The sequence below is a fragment of the Triplophysa rosa genome, linkage group LG5 (assembly GCF_024868665.1).
Source record: "Triplophysa rosa linkage group LG5, Trosa_1v2, whole genome shotgun sequence".
In the NCBI taxonomy this organism is placed as follows: domain Eukaryota; kingdom Metazoa; phylum Chordata; class Actinopteri; order Cypriniformes; family Nemacheilidae; genus Triplophysa; species Triplophysa rosa.
In genome coordinates, this window is record NC_079894.1 from 4,397,257 (window position 1) to 4,420,958 (window position 23,702).

General features: G+C 42.0%; 1 protein-coding gene across 3 annotated transcripts in view; it reads right to left on the minus strand.

Annotated features, from left to right (window-relative positions):
- The window catches only part of astn1 (astrotactin 1), a 229,441-nt gene that overhangs the window by 120,203 nt on the left and 85,536 nt on the right, over positions 1-23,702 (minus strand). For all 3 annotated transcript variants that reach the window (XM_057333244.1, XM_057333245.1, XM_057333243.1), the window contains 3 exons: positions 21,323-21,397; positions 10,013-10,150; positions 1,641-1,791 (listed from right to left, as the gene is read on the minus strand). In XM_057333244.1, the coding sequence (XP_057189227.1) occupies positions 1,641-1,791; positions 10,013-10,150; positions 21,323-21,397 (364 nt within the window). The remainder of the gene's footprint in view (positions 1-1,640; positions 1,792-10,012; positions 10,151-21,322; positions 21,398-23,702) is intronic.

Here is a 23,702-nt window from a genome sequence, read left to right on the forward strand (position 1 = left end):
AATAGACTTGTAGGGCACATTTTTTGAGGGGAGTGTCTGAGACAAAATTAAAAGGGCGTGCACCCAAGCCTGTACACCCAGAACTGTAAAAACCCATTTTGTGGTTATCACAATGGACAACATTCCTGCAAAATCCCTCTTTACTCGCATCTCATCTGGCTAGAAAAGACAATGACAGACTAAACAGAAGTCTGTCATTCAAATGCATTGAAAATATGAACAGTGCAAACGTCTCAAATGAAACAGCGAGACAAACGGGAATAATTATACAAGGCGGCTTCTGGAGTTCAGACATCAGAAAGAACCCTGATACACACGTTCAGAAACACGAGCAGGATCGGGGTTCGTGAATGAAGCGGGTGTCAGAAAGATGGATGAGACGCAGAACTTTCAATAAACCCGGCTGAAACAATTCTCAAATCAGCGGGTCCAGCCAAACACACTAATCAGCGTGCACGCCAAAGTGAGAAATCAAACACTTTCAATGCACCTCAGCCAGATGGTGAGTGAAATCTCAGCTCCTGGCTCATTTCATAGCTGCTTAGGAAGCGAGCACGAGAAAGTGTGATGTCAAAGAAGAAAAAAAAAGTTGTAAAGTGTTTCATGGTACAGGAGGAAATGGTTTGTTTTTATCTCTTTTTTTTTTTTGAGCAGTTTGCAAACAGGTCAACATAAAAATCTTCAAACTAGAAATAAACCTAAAGATGGGGATGGAATTGCAGGCAGAGGACAGATAGCATACAATTCGGAGAGTGACAGATGGAACGGAACTTCAAATAACATATAGGCAAAGTCAACAGTGCGGGAGATAAATGCGCTGAAAAAGCGCTATTCTGTATTACAGTTTTATGTTTGATATATTAGTTCAATGTAGACTATATTTACAAAACTCTCTTTGAGCTAGTGCTCTATGCAATTAACCTAATACAATTAATACAATTAATTTTTTTTCGATTAATACTGGACAGGAACATGCTAACTGTTCTTCTCTTTATTTATTTAATCAAACTCTCTCTCTCTCTCTCTCTCTCTCTCTCTCTCTCAACAGGTGTTGTCTAACATTGGGAAACCTGTAAACATTGTATTCTATCATTGCCTCCCTATGATATATCAATAAATTAGTATATGAATCAAAGTCAGTTTAATAATTAAATTCAATAAATTTACATTTAATTGCATATTTAATCTATTAAATGATCATAAATGAATGGCCTTCCAGATAAATCGTAAAAAATAAAGTGTAGCGCATTTCAGATCCTACACATGTCTCCACTGTCGTACATTATAAAGGCAAAAACGCCCCCAAATATAAAAGCATTGATTCAGGTGTCTGGATCACAGTGGTGAAGCGATGATGTACAATCCCAAACCCCTGTAAAATATGCCGGATCACGTCAGTCTGTCACATCCTCCACAACTGAGCACATTCCCAGATGGCCAGCAAGACGGGGAACCGCTCTGTGCAAATTGTGTTTTAGGTTTTATTGGCGGTGTTTGTGCCGTTACCCGATTTGCATAGTTAAGGTAATGCATCAGGTGCTAAAACAACACAGACAATGCGTGCAAATAAACAACGCTATCAGCGGGTGCAATTCATTCTGTGTGAATTCCTCCCGCTGGGTCAGACAAAGACGACTCACCACGCAGCCAGTGGAATCCAACTTGCGGTCAGAGATGCAGCGGAAGTTTCGGCTGCAGCCTCCGTTGTCCTTGGAACAGTCTCGCACGGGCCCAAAAGAGTCCAGCAGGACCTCCAGACTGTCGAAGGATGAGGAAATCATCAGCTCCTCCCTGATGACCATCAACACAGAAAAAAATTAAAGTGCTTGGCAGATGAATCAAATGCTCCATAAGACACTTGGAAGGATAACTGTGTTCTGGCATGTGATAATACCTCAAATGCTTTTGCTTTTTATCATATGCACATAGTTATACAGAAGAAAATCACACATTATGTGAATATTAAATTATACCTCCACTTTAAAGTGATGTAATAGGCATTCCCAATATGCATTGAGGCCCATGTTACAGTGTATATTTTATGAATATATTTTTTTATCATATTACTTTGTTATTACTTTTTAGTCTTTTGTGATATTCCTTAAAAATGTATCTAATGACATCATCATCTAATAAGTAACATAAAAACATAATAATAAACAAATGATTTTATGAATACATTTTTTTGTAGCATTAACTGGTATTAACAATCAATCCTACTGAACATAACAACTTAAAAAATTGTACAAAAGTATCAATAAGTCAAAAGAAGTCAACATTTTAAAGGAGCCATTATTTTGCTGTTTTTGAGGCTTTGATTATGTTTTTTGGGTGTTTAACAGTGGATGTTCATGTTTCTAGTTTCAAAAAACGCTCTATATTTCAAGTCTATTGTTCACCGCTGTCCCTCTTCTAACAAAACGACTGGATTTCCTCCGGTCTATATAAAGTCCCTCCTTCCGAAACGCTATAATTGGTAAAGCTGACCAGGTCTGTCGTGATTGGTTCCCCGCTTAGAGCGTGTGTGTGAAGATGTCCGACAAGCGAGCTTCCGCTTCTCAGGCTGTTGTGATTGGTCGGTGCATGTGTATTCATAAGCTTTGGCTTTTAGCAATAAACAGTAGCAATGGCGTCAACTTCACTTCATCAGTTAAACACATGCGGATCGATCGAAGTGTAACGGAGGTCTGCTAGTGCATGTGCAAACGTCAATCTTTGTTAGAGATCGCGTTTTTTCCTACTATGGCAAGGGAAATGACACCGGACCGATTGGGTCAGACCGGTTATATTAATTAACACTAATAACAAAAGCGTTAGTTTTGCCTTTTTATACTGGACCCGAGTTGGATAATAAAACAAGCAGATTGACTAGGAGACATTTGCAAGCAGGACTTCAAAGGACGTTTCATAGAAGTGTTTTAGAGGTGTGCGCGGACACACACAATATCAGTGTATTACACAGAACAGCTTTCACAGCCGATGTTAAAGTCATGGAAGCTGTTTTTTGACCGTTGGTTATCTTAGAATGTGTGTAGCTGAATTCATATTACCAGCTGTAGGACTGTGATGAAAGTGAAAGTCATTAAGCGCGCAGCTCAGTCAAGTGTTTACAATCTCTGATAACCAGACACTACTCCAACGGCTCTTCCTCTTCTCTTAGGAAGGCGTCGCCCCTTTTTTGGCGTATTCCTTTGGCGGAGGTTTTTCAAAAAAAGTGACATCATTTACCCGGGAAGTATAGGGCTGTAATCCGATTCCAGCCGTTCTCTGTAGTCCTTGAAAGGCGAATTCTGTTAAAGACAATATCTCGCTTGGCATTGAACTTTGAGCTTTATCAATTTCCAGATATTGTTTATGCTCTAACAGCAACATTACACACTAACTAAAGGTTGAAAATTGGCATCACGGGGAATGGCCACTTTAAAACTGAATTCACTGGCCCTCCTAAATAAATTTACTTTCAAGTGTAGGTCTTTATTTCCTCACTACTAAGCCATCTGTTAATTCATTTGGTATTGTGTGAAATCTTGTAAAGTTAGAGCAAATAAAATTCAAGTGCCTGAACTTGACCAAAACATATATTTGAAAGCATATTCCCTTTTTAAAAGTTAGAGAGTTCAAAAGGTACCCCACAACGGAAATGACCTGTCTCGACACTTCCATAAATCCAGTTAAGGGGAAATGCTTTACAGAGCAGCTAAAGTAAACAAAAGCAGTGATGGCTAAACCTTGAACACATGAACTTTATTGCTCTGACCTTCAGCTGTGTAGCCGGATAATTGTATTGGGTGATATTTTTTCTTTCCAGAGCTTTTTGAAACATCCAAATATTTATCATTACTGTGAAATATGAATGGGCTGTGGCCGTGATGAAGGAGCAAAAGCAGCGACCTTTCATTGTCTAATATATTTTAAGAATGTGAAATCACCACGCTGCCGAAGATGTGGAATGCCATGATAAATGGATTCTCAGTAGCGCAAATGCGGGCCAGAAACAAATAGCTTTTGTGATTTGTTTTCTTGTTTTATTTTTATCAAGTGGACAAAAAGTATTCATCTCAAAACCCAGTGGACATGAAGTATTAGCATTTAAATATTATAATAATGTACTGTATGTAGAGATGCCTGGACAAAATGATACATCAACAAACAAAGAAATCTGTGAGATTACATGAGCAAAAAGATTATAAAACTAACGAAGGTTTGCTATGGTACTACGGTTTGCTATATATTTTATAAAGGGATAGATTTGTTTGCCTTTTTAATCATAAAAATACATACATTATTTACAGTATGTGTCAATGTGCCCCACTTATTATTCTCTAAAAATAGTTCATGCAGAAATATGCGGGTCACATTAAAGTACATTTAGGCATTTTTATTTATTTGATTAATTCTGACTATTGATCATTAAAGCCTCATTTGTCACATTTCAAAGGAGATCGGGGTTCGGTCTACAGAATGAAAGTTTAAGAGCTACAGCCATATTTCCATGGTTATATCATTCAGCATTTTGCAAGAAATTAAGATGGGTTTTAAGTGGATAATTTAATTATTGATAGCTTTTTCTTATTTATTGGAATAAGATTTATTAACATTAAATTAAACTCTTATTCAAATATTCCTTCCTCTTTAGAGGAACCCAAGAATTTCAGAAATATCTTATTCGACTGCGAATAAAGTTTTGACTTCTAACACTTAAAGTATACTATTATACCTTTTTAGTTTTTTGTAAAAATACGGAGCCCGTCTGGTCACCAGACGGGCTACGGATTTGCGGGACTTGTTTTTTTTTCTCCGATGGGTGACCAGACGGGCTCCGTATAAAAGCAACCTTGTAAAGGGGAATTTAAAAAGTTAAATATACTGTAAGTAAGCAATAAGGTACGAGAGGCTGTGCTTTATTAATGAATAAATCATGGCTGAAGGGCGTTGTTAGGCATGACGCGAAGCGTTATAAAATGGTAACCACATGATACAAATATAAAAGTAAAGTCACTTAAAGCCTTCCTTCCACTGGAAAATAGTCCCTGATCGACTGTGAACAGCAACAGACTGTTTTGTAGACGTAGCTAAGGGTGGTTGCTAAGTGTATGAAGGGATACACATAATCGTTAGGTGAAGCGGTCATAGCTGTGTTTTATTTCAAATAAAGCACAACTTATTGACCAATCATAATCAAGGACTAATACAGGTACATCTAAAAAAAACAGAATATCGTGAAAAGGTCCATATTTTTTGTCACGCATTTCAGAAAGTGAAACCCATATATTATATAGATTCATTACACAGAGTAAAATATTTCAAGCCTTTATTTCTTGAAATTTTGATGCTTATGGCTTACAGATAATGAAAACCTAAAATTCAGTGTCTCAGAAAAAATTAGAATATTACATAATATCAATAAAAAAAGGAAATGTCAGGCTTCTGAAAAGTATGTTCATTTCTATGCACTCAATATTTAGTTGGGGCTCCTTTTGCATGAATTACTGCATCAATGCGGCGTGGCATGGAGGCAATCAGCCTGTGGCACTGCTCAGGTGTAATGGAAGCCCAGGCTGCTTTGATAGCGGCTTTCAGGTCATCTGCATTGTTGGGTCTGGTGTCTCTCACATAGATTCTCTATGGGGTTCAGGTCAGGCGGGTTTGCTGGCCAATCAAGCACAGTACCACCATGGTCATTGAACCAGCTTTTGGTACCTTTGGCAGTGTGGGCAGGTGCCAAGTCCAGTTGGAAAATGAAATCAGCATCTCCATAAAGCTTGTCAGCAGAAGGAAGCATGAAGTGCTCTAAAATGTCCTGGTAGATGGCTGCATTGACTGTGGACATCAGAAAACACAGTGGACCAACACCAGCAGATGACATGGCAGCCCAAATCATCACTGACTGTGGAAACTTCACACTGGACTTCATTCAACATGGATTCTGTGCCTCTCCAGACTCTGGGACCTTGATTTCCAAATGAAATGCAAAATTTACTTTCATCTGAAAAGAGGACTTTGGTCCACTGTGTTTTCTTGAAATATTTCACTCTATGTGTAATGAATCTATAGAATATATGGGTTTCACTTTCTGAAATGAGTGACACAAAATATTGACAGGTAGTGACAACCGCATTCACCAAACTAGATGCAGTGTGTACAGAACCAAACTCAACAACTAGTTGTTAATGGCGTCTTTGAACGCCCGTCAGAGAGGTGTCTTCATCTGTTTTGGAGAGGTGCAAGAAAATAACAGTGAAAGAAGTCTTTACTTTCGCACATTTTGTCACTAGCCGCTCTCATGAGCCCTTCGCTTAAGTGAGAGTGTTGCCAGATCTTCATAAACAACAGCAAATGAAGACAAGCCAAAAGTAAACCTTAAAAATCATAATTATTTATAGTTTATTAGACCAAAAAATCGAAAATATCTGCAATATTACCATTTTATGACACCAAAAGGCCTGAGCTTCTAAGACCAAACAATAAGCATAAAAATGGCTAAAAATGAATGAACATGGCAACACTGCAAAAGAGCGCTCTGTGAAGCAGCCGTCCAAGCATAATGAAAACAGCGCGTCTATCAGCGATAGTTTCGTTTAAATTGACGGACAAAATGAGTCTTTAGCCGAAAAAAGCAGACACAAAACGGGTTATATTCTTATTCACAGGTGTGTGAGAACGTTGCTACGGTTACCAGTGTGTCAATCATCACTAATGCGGGAATTGACTACCTGTTCTGTGCACACATGAAACGACTGTTTAGTGAATTTCCTCCCGCATTTAAATGCGGTTCTCTCTCCCGAGACTTTGCAGTGTGTACGTGGCCTACATCTCGGTTAAAGCGCATCTCCCCTTCTAGAGGAGACTGCAGTTCTTACCTCCGGCTCCCACTAATCGTAGCTAAATACAGGGGAGTACCGGAGAAAGCAGACATTTTAAAGTCATGACGAAGATGTTATCGTAATAGGGAAGAATATATAATGACGTTCCACGGTAATGAGGGCACTTTGAACAAATTGAGATAAATCTACCTCCGTGAACAAAGCTTCCGAATTGGCAGGGCTTAGAAGAGAAAGTGTGAGGAAGCATTAATTAGTAGCTTTACTCCAAATACAAAGCATGCGGTTTCAGACCAGACACCGGAAAAGTGCAGCCTGTTCTGTTCAAAAGCACAGAAGTAATTAAACCTAACCCTCACTTAAGACCATAATAAAGAAGGCTATCCGAGTAATAGAAGTGACAAATTTCATACATAATACTATTCAAACAAAAGCTATTAGACATTGAAACATTAAGACCACTAATCAGTCAATATCTCATTTATTCTCCCAACGCCTCCATTGTAACTGCAGATGCTGCACATCACTTTCCATAATAATTAATACGAATAATCATCATAATGAAGACATAATGAGAGACATAATAAAATCACCAGCCTACCTATAAGATTTATATTTGATCGCGCCTTCATGTGCTGACTCATATATACCAACACAAAGGCAATGATGTACCAAACATCTCCGTCACACACATCAATACAGACTCTACAATGTCTTCTCTCTAAACTGATTGTTCCGTGCACTTCCAAGATTGCTTTTCTTGGATAAGATTATCCTGCTGGGAGTAGAAGCAGTGTACTGGTTTACTTGCACAAAAGCAGAGAAATGTGTTTGCCGTGCTTGAAATGAACAAATATTTACAATGTGGAGTGCAACTGTGGTCATTTCCAAACTTCCACACTGACCGGTGTGGAGAAATTGCAGTCAAAAAAATGTTAAATACTTAAACAGGGAAAATGTGACAAATGACTGCTTTCTGTAAACGTTTTACAGAGCTACTTAAGTAGTTAGTAGTTGTTGGAACTAAGGCAATACTCAGTAAGTCCAGGGCCTTGAGACTATATGGCCTGCCAGATTTCTCCGCAGTGAACCCTGTGAAGAGAGCCACACTGAGGGACATCAGGAAGAAGAACTTAGAGGTCCTTCCAAAGTATATGAATTATAGATTTAAATAATAAAAAACCTTCCCATAGTTGCACTTTTTATACGGTATGTATTTTTAAACTAGATAACACATTCATCAACATACTTATAAAAAACGATATGAGTGGAATACACAACGAAGACCAATCTAATGAACTGTGTGTGTTTTAACTTTGTCTAATTATTATGAGACGTGCATTCATACAGTCACATAATTTTCGATTTTAGTAAATTTCTTCTTTTACTATTAAATATTTAAGTCTTCCTATAAGCACTAACTAACCTGATCATGTAATTCACAAGATTAATCCATTTCGGGTTAAAAACATGTGAATCGCATCAGCATGTGCCCTTTGGCAACGTATTTAAGACCCTGCGATGTCTGGATAATGTCAAGTCACATAACTGTTAAAGCTTCACGAAATAAGTTTCGTCATTTGGTAGGCAACTTTAATTAGTTGTGGTTCGATAAAGAGACCCAATGGAATCCTTCATCAGTAAACTGTCATCATACCCGACAACGTGTGAGAAATGCCATTCAAATAAAAATGTCAAGTCTGCAGCTGATTTATATCAATAGAAGGCTATAAAAATTTCAGCGGAAACACATTAAAATGTATCAATGCATTTGTCACGTTTCGTGGGTGAGAGACACGGATACACGGACAGAGGACCCAAGTGCAGACAGGGTAAGGGGTAAACTAGACTTTACTAACAAGACTAACTAAACTAACAGGACTAGACTAATAACACATCACATAGCAACACAATAAACTAGACTTACTAACACGACAAAAACTCACACACACGACAAACAGTGCAATGACCGACACAAGACATAGAACACAGGGGCATTAAATAAGGGGACAAATCAAAGGGGAACAGGTGTGGGGCATGAACTAATTAACAACCAATAACGAGGGATACAAAAGGGCGGGAACACAGACAAGGACCGGAGAGAGTATCGAAGGCCGAAAGGGTCAAAATGACTCTCTCCACACATAACAAGGGATCCTGCCGTGATTCTGCCACAAGATCAAGAAAGACATGACAAGATGAGGCAGAATCACGACAGCATTACTGAACAAAACAGAACTGCACAGAAATTATATATTTTTTGTGTTGGGACAAATTGTTACACATCGCAGAGCATTCTAATTTGCCATTAAAAATGAAAAGAGCAATGATGTGACTAACTAAAACGGCACAGGGTATGAATTAGAAATTTTGCAAATGCAAATTCACAGTCAACTGACAAAAGAAAAAGCTCATTTGACAGCAAATGATGACATTACTGTAAATTAAAACTACATGTCCACCATTTATTATTATTTTATTGTTACAAAAAATGCATATTTACCACAAGTTGGTGTGATTCTTTAGGGTCAACATGAAATGTCTGTCACATACACTGTAAAACTTTGCTGTAATTTCACAGCAGGTTTGCCGGTAACTTACTGTAGATTTAATGTACAATTTAGTTTTAAGCAGAAACTTACCTAGTTTATATATTTTTCTTTCATAAAACAAGACTTTACATCTTAGGTCACTTTTCTTGTTATGTAAACGTATCATAATTTAAGAAGTTTTAAATATTTACACAGAAAACAAGAGAAAAATGCTAAGGAAGAATGTCATTTTTTGCAGGTGTTGATGTGCTAATGCCAGTCTCTTCTTGCTCATTTTAAATCTCAAAAGTCAAAGTGTTTTAATTGTGATTAAAGTAACTGAAAACAGTACTAATTGGAAAGTATATTAAGTAGTAATTAAATCTACAGTAAATTACTGGCAAACCTGCTGCAAAAACTACAGCAAAGTTTTACAGTGTACTTTCTCAATGGTTATGTAAAAACAACACAGCTTTAACCCATTTTGGTGCATGTCTCTTTAAATGATAATGAATTTAAAAAGGCCTAAATATTTATTTTTAAATCCTTTAAAATGTCTTAGGTGATTTACCAACAAATCTGTGCTGGTTTCATTGTTTTCTTTTGCAAAAACTATTTATTTTGAAATGAGCTGCTTAGAGTCAAAATGTCTTTTCCTACCTGACATCCACTGCGTCTTCCATGACTGTCATATCTGTCTTGCATTTGGCAGATGGGTTGATGGCCAGCTCAGCAGGAGGAATGACAAAGCTTTTGCTAAGTGGCAGCCACATGCCTTCTCCAAGTGTATATGTGAATCTGAAACACAAAGGGCACTGAATATGTCAAAACATTCCCATCTTTAAAAAATATCTTTTAGCTCATTCAATCTGTATGGACACATTGCGAGACAAGAAAATTGGCATTTGGCTGACAGCTGCTCTACTTATTAAAAGAACGTTTTTTTTCTCTCTTGCAGAGGATTTGAGAGGTGTCACTATCCAGGGTAACTAACAACATGTATTCATGTTTTAAAAAGAGACAAAATATTTTTCATATTTACTAAATCATTTCTGATGTGAAAAAATCTTCAGCGCATCCTCCTGGTAGACGCCCACAAACTCATTTATCTGTTTTTTGTGCCTCTGCACAGTTGAGGCAGGTTTCATAAGTAATGTTTACATACTGATCAATCTAAAAGATTAAAAAGATTGTATTCTAATGCTGATGTTATTTTCTTTTTCCTCCCCTGCTGAATCAAATGAAACAGTATTTTCACATTGCCCCTCATTGTAAAACAGTAGCGCATTTGAAAACTTTTTGAGCCATTATACCAGAACGCTTATCTGACCTTGAAAACTCCCTCTGGTTTAAGTGCTGAAGTAGATAAGATCAACTCGTGCGTGGATATAAACAGAGGAAAAGTAAAAAAAACTATGCAACTGACCATTGTGAAATAATGCCCAGAGTTTGTTTATTTAAAAGTGGCATATGACAGACCAGCTGTGTTTCATACCATTTCAAGGTTTAGAGGCTCATATTTTGATCAATAAATGTCTGGGTGCTGATCGTATAGTATAAAAGAGTTACGTTGTGTCAATAGTGCTTGTTGTTAAAAAATAACCAGGATGCATTTGGATGATTCATTCAAAAAACCAGACAAACAGATTTAAACTAAAGTGTTGGTGTCACCCACACCAAAAGAGCGGACCGAGACTGCTGAAAAAATTGGTCTCGGTCCACTTTCAAATGAACTCTGGCGCGGTTCGATTGAAATATGAACACAACACGGACCAAAGGCATCGAACCGAACCAAAAACAGGAAGTGATAACAATATACGACCCGAAGTTATATTATCAAGTGATTTGGTAATATAAATGGAGCGTTTATTAGATATGTGCTTGTGCATGTAACGGAAGAATTCCTGGCGCCATTTTGACCGCTTTGAACACTTCATGAGGTCTTCGCGAGTTACCGGCTTGCTAAAAATACCCTCATATGCACAGGCATACACTGAACATGTATAACCCATGCAGCACTGTGCACACAGCATGGTTTTGGAAGTCCGGTAAGTTCCGTTTTAAAATATAAATCATAAAAGCTGTCCAATCACGTTGCGACTCTAAACGTAAGCTGTTAGGTTCGATATCTTTAGGTTCGCTGTTAAAATGCCAATCTGAACGCTAAGCGAACCAGGACTACATTTATTTTTTTATCCGGACCAAAATAACAAAATAAAAACGAACTAGAAATATGAATGCACCCTCTGAGTGAAGTGATTACAAATACTGTATATTATCTGTACCTGAAAAAGTCTACCTTCCTAGCTGAAGTAAGTTAGCCGGACCTTGGTGAGATTAGACCGGACACCACCCAGGGTCTGCTTAACATCTGACAACGCTTTCAATCTGAAGGTGAGACTATATCTTTGACATACAATTGGGTTTTTGCATTGCAGATGTGTATGTTTAGAGTGTTCGGAACTTTGGATTGGATATGTTTATGTTAGATTGTTTATACAGGCAGTCTAAAAAATACATCACAATCAGACCCGGTTCCTGCCAGGTGCAGAAGGGTGGGCTAGCAGATATCCTGGGTGAGCATATACCCCAACCACACATACAGTATTATAGAAAAAATTAAGAGACCATTTCAAAAGTATTTGAATTTTTTCTGATAAGAATGTGTTTTGGTAAAATGACCATTTTTGTTCATTTCTGTGAACTACTGACAACATTTCTGCCAAATTTCTAATAAAAACGTTGTTTTTATTTACATGTATTTGCAGAAAATGAACTGGAGAAAACAGGTCAAAACAACAGAAAAGATGATCTGCGTTTTTGAACTGAAACATCGCAAAAAAAAACATGTTCATATTTAGTTTTAAACAACACAAAACGTCTTGGTTACGGATGTAACCTCGGTTCCCTGATGGAGGGAACGAGACGTTGTGTCGAACCGACAGAATGGGGTTTGTCTTGAGAACCTATCATCTTCTGAGTATTTAGAAAAGGCCAATGAAAATTGGCGAATGAAATTTGCATGCCGGGCTCCTCCCCGGATGTCCGGGTATAAGAGGGAAGCCGGCGTGCTCATTCATTCACCTGTTGGTCTGATGAGCCTAAAGCATCCTCCCCTGACCGCTGGGGTGGGCGGCCAGTGTTGTGGCATGAGGGACACAACGTCTCGTTCCCTCCATCAGGGAACTGAGGTTACATCCGTAACCAAGACGTTCCCTTTCTGTCGGTCTCTCGACGTTGTGTCGAACCGACAGAATGGGGTTCCTATGTAAGACGCCACAGCACTGAGCCGCATCACAATCTCTAGTGGAGCGACGTTGACTGGCCTGGGCGAGTCAGACGAACACGCTAGCGCAAAATTATGACCATCCAGTGGAGAGGAAGGGGGACCCAGAGCTTTACCACAAAGTTGGGAAGCCCCTGCCACCAGCAGTCACGGGCGGAGGCCTAGTTCTCTAAATGGCGAGAAGCCGCCCGGCACCGTAAGGGCCACTGGGTAAGCATTATTCCCCCCCGGGGGAAAAACGCTGCAGAGGCCACTACCCACCGTAGGGAGGAATTAGTGGAGACACCACATGGTCTCACCATCAGGGGAGAACTCATGGGAAGGATGTGCGGACTGCAGGAGTTAACCGCAAGGTGGGAGTCCACCTGGGGAGGTCATGGGTTGCCAAGGTGGGAACCATTCATGAGGATACATCAGACCGAACAGCCCACGGAGGGGGGGTTACCACATCTGGAGCACTAGGTCCGGTTAGAGCTATGTGGGAGATAACTCAACTGTTCCCCGGCCTAAGGGGGCAGGGCTGCTCTGCCCAGCCTGCCCCAAGGAAGGTGCTAGTGATGGATAAAATGCCTGTTCTTTACCCAGTGGGGGAAAGAGGGGAGGCGTAATAGCCGCTGATCCCCCTAAGGAAGGGGGAAGGGCTTTCGCAGGCGTACACCCTACCGGCTGCCGGTCCTACACCTTGCCAGGATGCGGGCTGACACCGGTTCCGCGCGTAGGTATTAGAACCTCACGGAGTCGTTGGGCACAGCCCTCCCTTTTGCTGACCTCCGAAACAGACAAAGAGCTGCTCAGAGCTTCTGGGCTCCGCGTGCGGTCCAAGTAGAGGCGCAGTGCGCGTACTGGACACAACACGGAAAGGTTGGGTCTTCCTCCCCGGTGGGGAGCGCCTGCAGGTTCACCACCTGGTCTCTCGGAAGAGTGGTGGGAACTTTGAGCACGTAGCCGGGGCAGGGTCTCAAGATAATGTGAGAATCCCGGCCCCGAGTTCTAGGCAATCTGTGGACACGGAGGGTGCTTGCAGATCCCCTACACTCTTGGAAGTGAGCGCCATAAGGAAAGCCGTCTTTATCAAGACTGAGAAAGAGCGGCAACCCCGAGAGGCTCGAAGGGGGCGGGGCCTCTTGAGGCCCGCCACCTAGGTCGCAAGAGGGTACGGAGCGCGGATAAGGTGGTCACCCTCTCGCGCCCCTTAGGAACCTAATTACCAGGTCGTGCTGTCCCAGAGGCTACCCAGCACTTGGGTCATGATGAGCGGCCGTAGCGGCTACATACATTCCCAGTGTGGAGGGGGAGAGGTTACTCCCCAGTCTCTCTAGAGGAAGGGACAGCTCGTACCCGACCGAGCAACTCCGCGGGTCTTCTCTCCGAGAAGAGCACCAGGACGAGAAGAGGCGCCACCTATGGGCGTATAGCCTCCCAGTGGCCGAAGCCCTTGCCTGAGTGACGTCCCAACCAGACCGGGGGTGGGTCACTCAGGATCTCCTCTTCCCGTCCAGACATGGAGACCAGGTTCTGCCTGGGATGCCGTAACGTGCCCCTTCCCCTGGGGAAGCAATCCGCCAGGGGGAGCGGCCAGGGGGGAGTTGTTGTCAGAGCATCAGCTCCGAGAACCAAGTCCTGGTTAGGCCAAAGGGGCGTAACTAGTACCACTTGATGCTCCTCTTACCTGGCCTTGCACAGGACCTGTGCAATGAGGCTCACTGGAGGGAAGCGTACTTCCGCTTGTCCCGCGGCCAGCTGTGCGCAAGGGCATCTGTGCCAAGGGTTGCCTCGGACAGGGAGTACCAAAGCGGACAATGGGTGGAGTCTGGGGAGGCAACAGGACCACCTGTGCCTGGCCGAACTGCTCCCAAATGAGCCGGCTGCGCGGGGATGGAGTCGCCACTCTCCGCGAGGCGTCGACTGAAGAGAGAGCGCATCGGCTGTCTGGTTCAGGACGCCTGGGATGTGTGTGGCTCGCAGGGAACTGATCACCTGCTGACTCCAGAGGAGGAGGCGCCGGGCGAGTCATGTTAGCTGCCGTGAGCGAATGCCACCAATGATATACGCCACAGCAGCTGTGCTGTCCGACCGGACCAGCACGTGCTTGCCCTGCACGAGAGGTAGTAGCCTCCTCAATGCAAGTAGCACAACCAACAACTCTAGGCAGTTGAAATGCCAACGCAGGCGGGGGCCCGTCCACCGCCCCAACACTGCGTGCCCGTTGCACACAGCACCACAACCCTACAGGGAGGCATTCCTAAGGGGACCTCTGTCATGGGAGACCAGGGGGTTAGGGTGTGTCGGTAGAAAAGCGTGATGACCATACGCCTGCTGCCGGTGTGCCACGCTCTCCAAGGAACTTGACTCTGTAGCCAGTGTTGGAGCGGTCGTATGTGCATCGACCCGTGGGGGGACCACCCTCGCCGAGGATGCCATGTATCCCAGGAGCCTCTGAAATGTTTCAGGGGGACCGCTGACTGCCTGAGAGCTTCAGGCAGTTCAACACTGATCGGGCACGCTCTGTAATCAGTCGCACTGCCTCTGGGAGGCCGCGAGGGAACGGGCTTCCTCGTCGCGGGTCTCGCGCCCCCCGCGGGGGGTGAGCGGGGCCGCTCATGAGGACAGAGTCGAGTTCCATACCGAGAAAGAGGACGCTCTGCACCGGGGATAGCTTGCTCTTCTCAGTTGACCTGTAGCCCCACCGATCTAGGTGCCAGAGCACCAGGTCCCTGTGTGTACACAACAGATCTCGAGAGTGCGCCAAGCTGAGCCAGTCATCGAGATAGTTTAGTACCCGCACACCTCCTTCCCTAAGGGGAAGGAGAGCCGCTTCCACGACCTTCGTAAAGACTCGTGGAGACAGGGACAGACCGAAGGGGAGGACACTGTACTGATATGCCCGTCCCTCGAACGCGAACCGTAGGAACGGCCGATGTCGAGGGAGGATCGAGACATGAAGTACGCGTCCTTCAGGTCGATTGCAATGAACCAGTCCTGACACCTGACGGACGTCAGGATGCGCTTCTGCGTGATCAACCTGAAAGGCAGCTATTGAGTAGGTGCCTGTTCAGAACACACAGACCCAAGATAGGGTGCAACCCCCCGCCTTTCTTGGGGACAATGAAGTACAGGCTGTAAAACCCGTTGAACATCTCGGCTGGTGAGATCCGTCCCTATCCGACTTCCCAGCGATGTGGCTGGGGTCAGGCCCAATGGTAGCCTCGATCCCCCTGAGGTCTTCCCATGAGGGCCGCTTAGCCGTGGCTGCTGATGGGGCGATGGTCTCCTCTTCGCTGTCTCCTCCAGGGGGGGCCGCCTGAGTGGGGGGCGCCAGAGCTGGAGGGCGTCGAAGAGGACCAGGGCTGCTGGGAAGCAGACAGTGCACGGGACTCGACGGCCGAGGCAGCCGAGTCACGGCACGGAGGACTGCTTCTTTACTGTCGAGAACCCTCCGGGGGAGGCCGCGTGCGGGTCTCGCACCCCCCGATGGGCGGGTGGTGAGCGGGGCCGCTGCGGCTCGACAGTAACACCAACCAGCCCCCCTTTGCGAGACGGGTGCGTCGAGAAAGCGGACCTTCTCGGCGCTACTCATCTGCGCAAGGATCGGCCAGAGGAGTTTCTCATGGACCACAAGTGTGGACATCGTCCGACCCAGGGCCCACGTGGTCATCTTGGTCGCCCGTAGAGCGAGGTCGGTGGCGGCGCGGAGTTCCTGCATAAGCGCTGGGTCGGTCTTACCCTCGTGGAGCTCTCTCAACGCCCTGGCCTGGCAGGAGCCATAGCGTGGAGAGAGGAGGCAGCTTGGTCCGCCGCAATGTAAGCCCTCGACACCAGAGATGCCGAGACACCACATGCTTTGGACGGGAGTCTAGGTCGAGCCCCCCCCGGTGGCCGCCACCTACGGGCACGAGTGCACCGCGGCGGCATACTCCACCTGGGGGACACCGACGTATCCTCCAGCTGTCTCAACCTCGAGGGAAGAGAGGGTGACAGAACTTTGTTTGACGTGAAACGTGCCGGGAAGGGGCGTTCCAGGTCTTACAAAGTTCCTCATGCACTTCCGGTAAACACGGCACTGGGGGCGGGCGCGGCTTGGAGCCGCGCTCAAACCCGAGGCGCCATGTAGCCAGCCGCGAGCGCCGGGAGAGGCAGTGCGGGCACTGCAACCCAACACTCACGGCGGCCCGGGAAAGCATGGCTGACATTTCGACGTCCGCTTCTTCCTGGGCTCGACCCCCCGAGGGAGGGAGCCCGAGGAATCGTCGGAGTCGGATGGCAGTACGTCACCCCCCGATGCTGCAAGAGACATCTCATCATCACGCATCGTGTCCGAATATGTGATTGAGGAATAAGACGGCGGACCGTCTCCTGGGGAACGGTCAGACGAGCGAGACGAGGTGTGAACGGTCCGTGAGCCAGTGGCTGGCGGATTATCGCTCACAGTAATCCTCATATCACCCTCGCTGCTTGCCGTAGCGGACGGCAGGGCCGTAGTCCTGCCACCACGGAACGGGGAGCAAACGAGGTGGTGGCTGAGTCCCGTGGGAACACAGCCACCCGTGGACGCAACGTCTGAATCATCACCGCCCGCAGTGCGGGCAGGACGTATCCACAACGTCTGGCCCAGCGTACTGGAAGCAGGCATCGTGTCCGTCCCCCTCCTCGATGAGTGTGTTGCACCCATGAGAACAGCGGGACATGCCACGCTGGAGAAATTTGCTCTTTTAGAAAGGAAATTTGCTCGAACACCTCCGGAACTGCCGAGATGCCCAGCGGAGAGTCACTGCAGGAAGGGACCGTCCGCTGTCCGCGTCGTAGATTCCAGCAGAAAAATGATCACCAAAGATCATAGAGAAGCTCATCAGATTCTTAGGCTCTGAAGAAAAAAAGGTGAATGAAAGAGCACGCCGGCTTCCCTCTTATACCCGGACATCCGGGGAGGAGTCCGGCATGCAAATTTCATTCGCCAATTTTCATTGGCCTTTTCTAAATACTCAGAAGATGATAGGTTCTCAAGACAAACCCCATTCTGTCGGTTCGACACAACGTTGAGAGACCGACAGAAAGGGAACTAATGTTTGCAAATGTATTAGAAAAAGTAAAAAAATATTGTTTTATGAAAATACCCAGATTTTTTAAGTGAGTTTATTATCATGCTCTCAGTCTTACATATTGCTGTTGACTGTCACTCTTGAGGTTTGCTTTTGTTGGAATTCAACAAACACTGCAATATATGACTGCAATACATGCAGGATTTAAATGATTTATGAAGTTATAAATATAAAAAAATCAGGCATACTTTCAGCCAATAGAAAATGGGCTACTGCAATTTTTTGGGTGTTATTTGTATTTTATTTGTATTCTCATTTGGTGGGCAAGACAGATGTTTAGGTGGGCTCAGCCCACCCCTGCCCATGCCTAGAGCCGGCCCTGATCACAATGAAAGGTTGTGGCTTTACATATGCAGATAAAATGTATACCTTGAATGCCATATGAGTTGCTTTGGATAAAAGCGCCTGTCAAATGCATTCATGTAACTATAACTACAATTTAATTTTTGCTACTTTTTTGCTAAGCTCCACCGGCTTCAATACTGTAACACAGAAATGCTTTACATTTCCAATGAATTGGACATTTCTGTGCCTTTTTCACTCAAACGCGTTCATAAAATGGCAGAAACAGAATGGATATTACAGGGTCAGCTGCACCCATGCAGTACAGGAGGACTGAAGTCATCTATGAACTAAACACCTCAGTGATTCCATTTGCATAAGATGCTTGCGGATTACATTATCAGATGCTCTTTCTGTCTGCTGGTGCTGTATTATGCATGCGTAGATGTGATATACCAGATTGGATGAAATGACCTCTTTCTGTGGACTTTACATATTTTTGATAAATTATTCAATTAACATTTAATCAAATGCTAGCTCAATACAAAAAGGGAGAAAAGCATTGCATTTGGTGTTAAAAGAAAAAAACTGATTAAACTGGAATAAAAAAGAGAATAGCTGTGTTCATCAGATTACCCTTCTCTATTGTACTATATACTGTATATCGATCTCTCCATCTGCTGATGGGTAATATGGTGCAATATATTGCCTTTCTTCATTACAGATAGGTCTATTAAACCCGCATCTTTTCCTGCAGGTGTAAAAGAGAAAGCCAACAAAAACTGTCTGATTTATTCTTTTCTTATAGCTCTTCTTGATCTAAACTTAAAACAGCAATATTGGAAAAGAAGTGCGTGAAAACAAATTTAACATATAACATAAACAATAACAATAACCATCCTCGTCATTTACTATATGCGATGTGAAAGTGATAAATATTATTTTACAGTCTGTACTACTGCAAGGGAAAGACTAAAAAGTACACGCTACCTATGCACTCTTCTTGACATCAACATTTTTATCAAATCCAGTATTTCAATCAAATACATTGGTGTTTATATCGATATGCTTCGCTAGGCTCAATTTGCTGTGCAGTTAGACTTGCTCTATGGAACTCTTGACACCAAGAAGGTCTGTGTGCATCATCACTGCAAACTCATTTCTGTCAATATATCATCCATCATCTTCCGCCTTTAACATTACATCCAATTAAACCTGCATAATTTGACATTAGACCCGTCACAGTTACTGTTAATGGTAATAGATGAGTTATAGTGACGGTTTCAAATTTTCACCAATAATTTTTGATGAAAATTTGGTGTTCTAGTAGAAATATATGTTTCTATTAGCTTTGTTTTGATAGGCGAACACAAATCTGATCTTTTGAGAATGCTTGCTGAGAGAAGCAAAGTGAAGCCTGACACAATTGTGTTTTGTTGTCTGCCATAGTTTAAAAAGACTAAAATTACTCTGGTTATACTGAACAAAACACGGAGACTGGAGACGTTAGGTGGACGTCGTGGGTGGACGTTGAAAAAAGAAACACGTCTATGATAGAGCACCAGGATACCTTTTAACACACACAGATTCAACAACTAACAATAATAGCATGTGGTTTTGTGGCAATATCCACCATACATAACTGTTTGTGGTTACTGCAGTTTGGATTACGAATTTACAGATACACATATCGTTTAAGTGTGAAAAGTTCTCATTTTCCATCTTTGAATGGTTTGCAGATTGGAAAATAAATCAGATTGCGGAGTGATTTGGAGCGTTTAAAACGCACCGCCTCGGATAGCGACATATTCTCTGCATTACTTGTACTTCATAAAATGCCGTTTTTAAAGCATCAGTCACATAACTTCCGAATGTGATATTAAAAGTAAAATACATAAATAATCAAAACAATAAAAACATGTATTATGGCCTTTGCTATTTTTCGCACAAATCAATGATGTATAAGAAAAGCTATGTGAAATTGAAAATAAATCTTTCAAAGTCAACCCAAATAGTGTTCATGCTAGCTTAGAAATAAAACATTTATTTGTGCCAATGAAATTGCATTTGGTGGCCCAAAACAAAGGGATACATGAGATTTTACACCTGTAACATGGCTTCCGATTACAAAATGCTCTCTGCTGTTTTAAAATGAATACACCTGTGTAATCGACGGGATAATAATACAAACTCAAATCCAGCTGTCAGAAAAAAAGCACTGATTCAATAAGATTTCAACAAATGAGTTACAGATGAAGATGAGGTGAATAATTCAGAACGAGAACGAGAATGCGCATGGCAATCGAAGGTTACCATATGTTGTTACGATTGGATTATAGTTAAATATTCCAAAACATACACCTCACAGATTGAGACATCTGGAGTGCATGAAGCAATGTAGCCTACTTATGAGTCTTGAGTTTTAGCCAGAGGTAAACATCATTTATATCCCTGCCTTTTCCCATGGTTAAAATGCAATTTGTGAAAAACTGTTTTAAAAGCAATTACAACATTTTTCCATTTTCAGGTTTTTATTTGAACAGTAAAATAAGCTCTTCGAAGCTCAATAAAGAAATGTCGGCTTAGCCAGAGACAGAATAATCGCACCAATTTTCACAGTCCGTTAAGTATTCTACACTTGTCAACACCTTTTTAAATGGTTACTTTTGACAATACACTTACACTGTCGTGGAAAAAAATGAAGAGACTGGATTTTTATTTAATCAGCATTTCTAGATGTGTGAATTTCAACAAAATCAAACCTCAGGAGTGACAAAGTCATCCAACAGCAATGTGAAAGACTGACAGCATGACAAAATCAGGGCTATCACAGAAAAAATCATTTTCAAACTTTTCCAAAATACATGTACAAATATTACTGTTGCATTGCTTAAAACTGAATATGAACTTGTTTTCTTTGCAGTGTTTGAGGTCTTAAAAAATACAGAGCATCTTTTTCTGTTCAGTTTTCATTTTCTACAAATGAATGCAAATAGAAACAATATTTTTATTTGAAATTTGGTACAGAAATATTGTTAGTAGTTCACAGAATGAAACAAAAATGACTGTTTCACCTAAACACATAAATTCAGAGAAACTGAAAATAATTTTGAGATTGGTCTCTTAATTTTTTCTGTGGCTGTATACTAAATGTGCCTATATGTTGCTATATAAATATGGGTCCATATACTGTAACTGTATATTAAACAATGAATATATTCTAATGTGACAAAATCCCCTTCAGTGTGTACATGCCACTTGTCAAACATGGTGTTACAACACAAATGTAGCGTCGGACTTTCTTACCTGAAAATCCGATCTGATGGCTGCTCTCCCATCACCAAATCGAAACCACGCTGGAAAATTGTGTAGGGCCATGGACTGCAAAACAAAGACAACAAATCCAAAAAACAAAAATAAATAATTCACGACTAAAATAACAATCTGTTTGTCACACCAGATGCTTTATTTATTGTTAAGCCTGTCCAGTCCTTACTGAGCCACCTGACCTTTAAAATCACATGAAAATGTAGCCACCTTGTAAAAAATATATAAAACATTGTAATATTTATAAGAGCTCTTTCACGAAGTCCGCTGTCAGATCAAACCAATTACGTTGCAAACATGAAAACAGATTTTCTTCCAACAGATGCTGATTGTAAAATCTCTGACCCGAGAGCGCCATCTCGGTTAGAGTCGTATACACGCGAGCGTGACTCAACGTGTCTATTTACCTAAAGCTCTAGAAGCAACGTGAGCTGATCGAGATTAATGCAGAGAGGCAGTGGTGGGGACAGGGGCTGTCGCTGTGCTATAAGACAAGAGACAAGAAGCCGACGTTCTTCTCTAAGTAAGCTGTTACTCACAGTAAAAGAGCAGTCACTGTCTGCTTAGACCATTTAATGCCACAGACACACAGGCTGCTGCTGTTTAAACTATTTCTCCAACAGTTTGCTTTTGAAACACTGCACAGATACAGACACGGTGAAATATTTCATCACTTTGAAACTTCACAAAGAATTTGGCGTCGGACTTTCTATCTTCTCCGCTAAGTGTTAGACTCAATTAAAAACTGTTCGCACCCTCATGGCACAGCACACAGGGAACACGCTCATCCAGAGCTATTCCACTCCCCTAAGGCAAATCTTTCTGATTGTTCCAATTTGATTTCTAATTATCGGATCCATCTCACCAACCGTCATCACTCCCATCTCCCTCCCAATTAAAATGGGAAGGATTTCCTCACCTCCGAGTTTTAATCAAACCGCTCCAGAGCGACAGCGTCAAACCCAGATGAGCATGTGAAAGTCTCCTCGGGGAGGGTCTAATTAACTTCAAACGTCTTAAATACAAGTCTTTCCGGGATTGAAAATGTGCGCTTTCGTTATTTCTGGATTGTTAAAGCGGTCTCAGAGCACAACATACTTTATGAATGTGCCACATGCTTATATTTGCGTTTCATTCGTGGGTATTCATTTGTTAGAGCAGACACTTGGTTATGCAAGCTCATATTTTAAATATTTTTATCTATGAAATCAAAATGAAAGTTTTTGCTTTCAGTATGAATATGTCATCCTTATAAGACAATCTATAAACTGGTGTGATCCAAAACGTGAACCAAAACGAATCATTCTGCACTTCAGCTTCTTGTCAAATTGTTCTGACCAATCAAAAGCTCTCTAGAATCTCGAGAATGAGTGTCAGTCACTACTATTGGCCATTTTAAAATGGCAGGAGCCCATCCTATTTCCTGTTTCAGAGGAAATGACATCAATGCATTGAACAAATCAAGCTGCAGATTTCAAGACGCTTTGAGACTTTTATTGTCTCAAAGGAAGAAGAATGTTAAAAAGGAAGAACTGTTAAAGCGACGCTGTTAATTTATAACTGTGACAATTATAATGAGAAATGAATTAAGTAGTGAATTACACCTGTCTACTGCTTATGTTAGGTCTCATCGCTATACACTGTAAACCCAAATGTTCAAAATAATCAAACAGATTAAGTAATGTAAACTTAATTTATAAAAAAGTTCTACTTACTTAAATAGTTTAAGTTCCTGAAACACTTTTTTACTTTTGAGTAAAGTATAATGATTATTTTTGATTAACTTGAAGTTTTGACTAAAACTCAAAAAATTGATTTGCTCCTTATTCAATTTCTTAATTTAAACACGTTAATTCAACACAATTGGTCAAGAAGGATTTCCAATTCCCAGCATGCTTTGCGTCAGACTGCATTAGTAAATTAAAAATATATATGATTATTTTATGTTTTTAGTAAAGTTAAAGACTTGTTAGTGTTTAATGTTCACTTCTCTTAGATATTTAGAAGAGTTTGACATATTTTTCAGTTTGAGTGGTGCATGTGCTTAGCAACGTTTGACCTGTAACCTGTGTTATGTTACCAGTGAGCAGTGACTGTGCTAATGCCAATTCTGAAGTCTCTTCTTGCTCATTTTGGGTTGCATAAGTCAAGGTATTTGATTTATGCATATTAAGACTAAGAAATATGTTAAATAAAGAAACTGAAAGAATTTAGTTTAGTTAACTTAAAAATGCAATTTAGGTGTGCTTATTTGTTTAAGTTATGTCTACTTAATTTCATAAAAAGGATAAATTAAATATTTAAATCGCACTTGCTAAGATTTGGTAAGAACTTTAACTTAACAGTAATCAAAATTTGA